The sequence below is a fragment of the Brassica oleracea genome, chromosome C1 (assembly GCF_000695525.1).
Source record: "Brassica oleracea var. oleracea cultivar TO1000 chromosome C1, BOL, whole genome shotgun sequence".
Classification (NCBI taxonomy): Eukaryota; Viridiplantae; Streptophyta; class Magnoliopsida; order Brassicales; family Brassicaceae; genus Brassica; species Brassica oleracea.
In genome coordinates this window covers 10,932,365-10,940,612 of record NC_027748.1, presented here as the reverse complement: position 1 = coordinate 10,940,612, position 8,248 = coordinate 10,932,365, and the positions used below count along the sequence as shown (strand labels likewise).

Here is an 8,248-nt window from a genome sequence, read left to right as displayed (position 1 = left end):
CCACCACCACCACCATCGTCGCTGTCACAAGCTTAAATCCCTTTCCACAACCAGAGCCAAGACAATCAAACAAGAGCGACTATGAACAGAGAGAGAACCATAACTACGATTCCATTTCACATTAAACAAGGAACGCAACAAAGCTCTTACCTGTGAGATCGAGAGAGAGCTTGAGATGGGTCTGTGTTGGAGAAGAGATCGAGAGAGAGCTCGGAGATGCGTCGAGACGGAGAGAGCTCGAGATGCGTCGTGACGGAGAGAGCTCGAGATGGGTTTGCGTCGGTTTACGTCGGAGAAGAGAGATCGAGAGAGAGCTCAGAGATGGGTTTGCGTCAGAGATCGAGAGAGAGAGAGCTCGAGATGGGTTTGCGTCGGTTTGCGTCGGAGAAGAGAGATCGAGAGAGAGCTCGGAGATGGGTTTGTGTCAGAGATCGAGAGAGAGAGAGAGCTCGAGATGGGTCGTCAATGGAGGAGAAGAGAGATCTCGAGATGGGTCGTCAATGGAGGAGAAGAGAGAGCTCGAGAAGCGTCGTCTATGGAGGAGAAGAGAGAGCTCGACAAGCGTCTATGGAGGAGAAGAGAGAGCTCGACAAGCGTTTATGGAGGAGAAGAGAGCTCGAGAAGCATCGTCTATAGAGGAGAAGAGAGAGCTCGAGATGCGTCAATGGAGGAGAAGAGAAGCGGCTGCGTCAATTAATTAGGTTTTTTTTTGTAAATAATGAGATATGTCAAGGGCAATAGTGTAAATAAAGTAAGTAAACGCAGCTTTCTGGACTCAGCCGCTGATTTATCCGGCGTTCAAATTTTATAGACGCCAGACGCAGCGTCTAGATGCAGGTCACCGCGTCAAACAAACGAACAAGATTTAAGAAAAACATAGCCGCAGACGCAGCCGCAGGTAGCTGCGTCTGCCAAACGAACAGCCCTAATATCTTTTTTGCTACTTGGTGCTTTGCAGTATTCCAACTACATGGTGATGCTTGCGGTTGAAGTTACCTACGATAAGATGGAGTGGAGACTCTTTTCAGCCAAAACATTCATCCTGTAGAGTTAGTAGCCTAAGAAGACAAGCCTAAAGCTCGAGGTGCTTCTTAGAGCCGGCGCTGACTTCACAGTTCTCGACAGAGCAAGCAGCGAGGAGATCCGTGATGTGATTCTTGGATCACTCACTCAAAAGGCTTGACAAAATCTTCAATAGGTTCTTCTTACAGAGAAGTCATGTCTGTTTTTGGTACCTACTTGGGAAATCTCAGCTCTGTCTCGATGTGTTACTTTTATGTTTGGTCCAAAGTCTAAAGATGCTGCAGCTTTTAAAGTAAAGATTGATCTCATTACCAAAAAAAGCCAACCTCTTTCTGTTAGCAAAGGGTCACCTTAGAAAACCAACAATAGAAACTAAAATCTCTATAAACATTCGATCAATAAGAAAGTGTTTTCTACATGTTAGTATAAAAATGTTGAGAATAATGTAAGTAGATATGGAATAGCAGAAACATTGATGCAAGAGTCTTGTTGGTGCTGCCAAGATCCATAATGTAAGGCCTGCAAGGTGGCATAAATGGAAATTAAATTTTACCTTAAAGCGAGGAAATAAGCCAAATGAAAAAGCAAACAGAGTTTTACCTCACTTGCGTCTCCATCATACCATCTAGTTCCTCCATTTCCACTTCACTGAGACAAGAACATTAACAGTGTCACTAATATTAACCTAAAACCCTTCTTCTCATTAGATCCATGTTCATAGATATTAACCTAAAACCCTCCATTTCAAGTGTTACATGGCTAGACTGCATCATACAATCTCGAGAATCTCTTTCACCAAACCATCACTACATGATTTACTGCATTTGTTTCATGCACCCAAAAAAAAAAAAAAAATCAATATTCGCGAGAGAGATAATTTTAAGTGAATGACATATATGATGGACGACTAGTTTGACAGATGGAGCATGTGTAAATACAATAAGTCTTAATGGTTCACCATCCTTGAAAACATAGTCTCCATCCTTTGTTGGGTTTTCTAGCCTCTGGTGGCTCATTGAATAGGAGTGCTGCGATACCTGCAAAGGGTTCAACAAAATTCGGGACGCATGTGAAATTAAAAAAAAAAATATGACCCTGACAATAAAGCCACATAATTCACATATACATAAAGATCACTGTAGCAAAAGTTCACATGACAAAGAGATGCTAGCAATTGAAATCCACAGATTGAAACATCACCTCTGTATCTGTTGGTTTCTTCCGCAAGTTTTCCTGATAGCTCAAAAGATGGTTCTTCCTGAAAAATTTAACAAAGTTAGCTCTGAAGCGTCAATACATGGATGAGCCAAGAGAGTAAAACGACACAGGAATGTCCCTCGTCTTATCATTGGCTCCTTCTCTTCTTCTTTCTACTTCCCTGCTCTTCTCCCTTCCTCTCTCTCACCTTGAGCTCTTCTCAATCTCTTCGTTCGTGGTGAAGGAGACCTAGAGCTACGACGACTTTGCAAACCCGAAGATTCTTCTCTTCTACTCCTGCGTGGAGAGTGCCTGTGTCTCACCGGAGATTCTGATACATTGCGAGCCATACTTGGAGATGGTTCACAAACGCAAGCAAAAACCTAGCCTTCTATGTCGCAATATCAAAACCCTAAAATCTAGAAACGTAAGCTACAGGTTTCGACCACCAGTGTAATTTAGGGCTTGGGGAATCTAACATTTCGGACAAAGAAGGTGAAGTTTAATATACCTGGTTGGCCTGCACTGGCGGAGAGCAGAGAGGAAATACAGTGTGGATGAATAATAATAATCAAAGATAAAAGAGCCAAAAACAATAATAAGAAGAAAATTAATAGGGTGCTACTGTAAATCACAGGAGAGTGCTGCATCAGAACTCGTTCGCACAATGGATAAAACCCTAAGAAACAGAGTGCCCTCCTTACGTTTCAAGAATGTGGCTTTCTACGGAAGCATGATGACTTGGTGGCTGGAGCGAAGCATTTAGAAAAGGCTCGCAAGTATCGAATTCAAGTTTTTTTTTTCTTGATAATCCAGGGGTTCCTCACTTACGTGGTTCATTCCCCTGTGTCCGGTTAGGGAGCGGTCCACTTCATCCGGGAGGGCTTTACCTGGACTGGGGACAAAGCCCAACACCCAGTACCGCATTTGATGACAGGATGGGCAGTTCCCCTCTGCCTGGCGTCGAACCCGGGAGCATGACAATTGGCCTCCAAGACACTTACCAAACGAGCTACCATATCCCGTCGAATTCAAGTTCTATGCAAGTTTTGTAATCTTACCAAATATTCAGTATTGTAAACATTTTTTTTTTGTTAATAAATAAATTTAACATTTCAACAAAAAAAAAATCACAGGAGAGTGAGGGTTCAATAAAAAAATTGTTGATAATGTATCAACTTATTAAGTACTTAACGGAGTTAAGATTTCCATGCGGTCTTCGTATTCCTTACACGTTTTATTTGAGAAACTTTCAACATGTTGAGAAACTTTGAAGTCACTTATTAGTAATCAACACTTTTCTGTGAAATACTGATGTTTTTAGTGCAGTAACTAATATTTTAAAAACCGGACAGGATTGGAACTGGTTAGACAGTCACATATCGAAAAAGTCAAGTTCAGTTTAATAGTGATCCATGTCAGCTTGAAAATCTGGTTCTAAATAATCAACACATAATTAATGTGTTTTCAGTTATTATTAAACTTTAGTACTTCATAATTAACTATCATTTATTTAATTGGTTTCTATTTAATCCTATTTAAAAAAAAAATAACGTAAAATCTCTCTTTGGCTCTTATATACTATTTTCATTTTGTTATATTCATGATTTTAGCTATATCTTATAAATAAATGTGATAATTTGAACAATTAATCATTTGTGTTTCTATCAGTTCAGTTTACATATTATTCACTTGTTAACTGTATATATATATATATATATCTAGATTTATGTTTGTTGTTTATTTTTTAGTTAATGGAAAAATATAGAAAATGTATCATATATAGAACTATTTTGTGCATATAGTATAAATATATGATTATATATATTTAACTTTTTTTAAAGGAAAACAGAAAATCCGGTTCAACCGGTTGAATCAGTCAATTCAATCAACTAGTTGGTATACCAAATCGGTATCCGGTCCGGTTTTTGAAACAATTGACATAAACATAATGTTATAATCCTGTGTGAATGAATTACATGTCATCAGATATGTGTGTGAATGAATGACATATGCATTCAACGTGACAAGATATTTGGCGATCGAGCACACGAAGAAGTAACTTTTACATCCACCACCGAAAGTATTAGTTTAAGTAAATCTGTTTGACCACATTAAAGAAGAGTAATTTTTTTGATAAAACGGCTTTTGTAATTAAGAAACCATCGATTATCGACGTATAATGGTCATCATGATTCTCTCAGTCATACTCATCATCGTCATAAATTTGCTAATAACATCTCTTTTTTTCTGAACTTTGCTAAATAACATCTCTTACTTCGTCCTTTCACGAGATTTTGAATAATCGTAAAAGAATTTAATTTTTTGTTGATTTAGAAACGATTTTTTCCAAAATATCAAATTGATATGCAGAGCCGGTCCTGACTTTTTGGTGGCTAGAAGCGAGTAAAAAAAAAAGGCTGGTTCAAAGTAAAAAAAAAACTTATTGTGGCTTCAGCGAATCGAACCCGAGACCAGCCACATTTAAATGTTAACACTAAGCCACCATACCAAAAAGACACTTACGAAAATGTGGCCGAAATATTTTTATAAATTTGTCGGCCGGAAGCCAGTGCTTGATGGGCTTGGCCCAAGGGCCGGCTCTGTTGATATGTACAAACGTTCTTTTTTTTTTAAATCAGACTTTTAAATCATAGGAAAAAATTTAAGGTTCATACATTAATTCTAGAGTCTGTTTGGCAATAGAGTCAGCTCTATTATTATCAGCTCTAGGGATATGCTTAAACTGAATAGCAATAAATTTATGGCAGAGAAGATAAATGTCGTTGAGAATTCCAACGATCTCTAGGTTTCTTCCTTTCTTCTTCACCAACTTGATGAGGGTTAAAGAATCAGAGTAGATACAGAGAGGCGGTAATTCCACGAGTGTTAGCAGAGATCATGGCTGCTCGAAGAGCCAAAGTTTCTGCAATAAGAGGCGACGCCACAAAAGGGGAGGTCGCTGAATATGTTGTGGTAGATCCAGAATAGTCGATACAAACGTTCTAATACCAACTATTAAACGATGATATCTATAAATTGTCAACAAACTTCATTGACAAATAACAACTAAAACAAAAATGTTTGCTTTGTTTATATTTTCGCTGTGCATCATGTGAAACAAAACTTGGATCTGCAAAATCTTGGATAGCCTTTACTTATAAATATATCACCATCATAGTAATACATCGTGTCAAACATTTACCAAGATAAAGTCGTCAAAAAATCTAAAGATTACGGAGCCTCTTACGTCATACATGGCTGATGGAGAAGGGACACGATCATTGTAACACTAACAACACCCATCAAAGATTCGGTTCAACACTTGCAAACTCGCACACTTCATGCCTCTCAGATATGTTTGTACATACTTTATAACCAAAATACCAATCTTCTCTATCAAAAGAGAGAAGTATCATTTTTATCTACTACAAAATAGTCATACTAAAAGTTTAGGTCATATATTCAAATAATTTTTTTATTGTTTACATTAGTTTATTTAATGTATAACATTTCTAAATAATTATAAGGATATTAATAACAAATCCATTTTAACTATGAATTTAAATTTTAGTTTTAGGAATAACAAAATCTGCCGAGAAAAAATCTATCAAAATCTTTTTAAAAATTTAAATTTTCTTTTAATTAATGCACTGATTAATTTCGAAATTAGTAGTATAATATTATTATAAATTAATTTTAATTAAATTTTTATTATAAACAAAATAATGAAATTATATGCTAATTTTATTTATTTTATAAGTATATTCTACATTATATTAAAATAGAAGTAATTAATGAATTACATATTAAAATTATGTTATTTGTGCAAACATATTAAAACTATGTTGAATTGGTAAACCAATATATTTTGAAAAATACTTTCATTAAGATAAATAAATAAATATCATTCACCGTTTAAAGTGACCAAAATATCATTCACCTTTTAAAATGGTTAATATTCATAAATTAAGTAATAATTTTTACAAAAAATAAAATTGTTAACATATGTTAAATTTTAATATTTAGAACTATATATCATCTATTAAGTTATTTTTAAAATGACAGCAATATATTATTATAAATTATTATATATAAAATAATATAAAATTTTATGTTTATAAATGAAATGTTACTCATACGGGTGTGCGGGTTAGAATCTAGTATGTTTGTACATACTTTATAACCAAAATACCAATATGATAATAAAATAATTATCTTGCCGGACTATAAAGGTTCAAGAACATGGACCGACTTTATGTAGGACCATATATTATATACATTTATCGTTTTGTTTATAATTAGCTATTTGGAGTTTTAGCCTAGGGTGTAGTGTTGCCTTCATCACGTTTTCTATTTTTTTTTTTTTGAAACACAATTGTATTAATGAAATCAAGCTGGGGTAGTTGCAGCCATTAAAGCTAGTTCAGCAGACAAAACTTGCTTTGTTAATAAATCTGCTTCTACATTTCTTAATCTAGAGATCGAGACAAAAGAGATACGTTTTCTGTTTTCTGTTTGAATTTTGTTCAAGTAAACGAAGATTAAATCTGCTTGTCACGTTATAAACCATATTATCGCTAAACACTTAGTATCAGTTCCCCACGAACTACATGTATTCATCGTTGACTGCATTATATATACATATTTGAAGAACACTTTCTGTATATCAAAAATTGTTGTACATTTTGCATATATACTTCTAAATTTGATACCAAGCACAGTACAATATATTCGACTACACGTATATAGAGTAAGAAAAGTATTATTAAACGGAATATATAAGCTCAAATTAATTTAATTTATCATGTTATTGAAATTACTTTCTTATAACCGACAATATACGAAATTAATGTGTGATGATTGTCATTAGGAAAGTTCTTTAAATTTTAATTGCTTCACTTTTACTGGAAATTCAACAACCAAAAACTGTATTCGCGTTCACCTATTAAAAGTACCTTCTTTATCTATATATTTAATGTTAATTTTATCTTAACTTTTAACTAATGAAACTAATTAATGTAGCTACTAGCAAGTCTCAAAGTTGATGTGTACATTTCTATTCTCCACTAACTCAACAAGAAGGTGCTCCACTTCCATTGTATATCTTTCTTTGTACTTGCACACAAAGAAATAAAACTACTCAACTGTCAGCAACAAATAATATTATCGTTAAGCAATAAAATAAACAATAATTAGACAATAGGGCCAAATTGTGCTAAACCTACAAGTTTCATGACCTCTACCTCCCTTACTATATAGTTGTCACATTTGAAAGAATTATTTGGGCAAACAAAAGTCTAAATCCCATTTTTTAACTTCTCACATATTTCATTTCTACAAGATCCAACCACTATTCATTAAGCTTTTCTCTAAGTTCAAATGGAAAACTCACTGAGCAACTGCGTGAGGCGTACGATATTATCTACTCAACAGAGAACAATACAAGAGGGTCTAGAAGAGAGTAGTTGGACAATGTACTTTGAAACCGAAGATCGTACATGCCATTATGATGATTCTTCCATGATCTCAGACGCTGCGTCCCCTATGGCCTATGTCGAAGAAGACACGGCTTCATCTCCTTCTAAAAGAACCAAGGTAAATCCAAAGAGAAGACAATACATAAAATGATCCAGACATAGACCTAAACAGCAATTCACATATATATGTGCTTTTGGGTGATGATTTATGCGTTATATATATGTATATTAATCTTGGCTATGCCTGTTCGTTTAGGGTTACAGTGAAATGGAAGACAATACCACAGAAGAAAAAAACATGAACAATACTAAAACTGAGGTAAGAAACTTTCAACATGTTTTTTCAGTCATAATTTCTGACACAATTTTTCTGACAATTTTTTTCTGACGAGCTACACAAATATTCTTACGGGTTTTATAGGAGAAGGGATTGAATAAGAAAGGGGTAATAAATGAAGATTATTGCGCAGAATTGAAGAAGCGAGGACTTTGCTTAGTTCCTTTGTCCATGTTGTCCAACTATATTGGTTGATACTTTGATTGTTTTT

The 8,248-nt window shown here is 34.9% G+C and overlaps 1 protein-coding gene across 1 annotated transcript; it reads left to right on the top strand.

Moving 5' to 3' along the window:
* The first annotated feature begins 7,537 nt into the window (after positions 1–7,537).
* LOC106302925 lies at positions 7,538–8,248 on the top strand. Its single transcript, XM_013739324.1, has 3 exons — positions 7,538–7,818; positions 7,957–8,019; positions 8,122–8,248. Exons 1-3 carry the CDS (start codon positions 7,603–7,605, stop codon positions 8,230–8,232), a joined length of 390 nt encoding a protein of 129 aa, XP_013594778.1. The 5' UTR covers positions 7,538–7,602; the 3' UTR covers positions 8,233–8,248.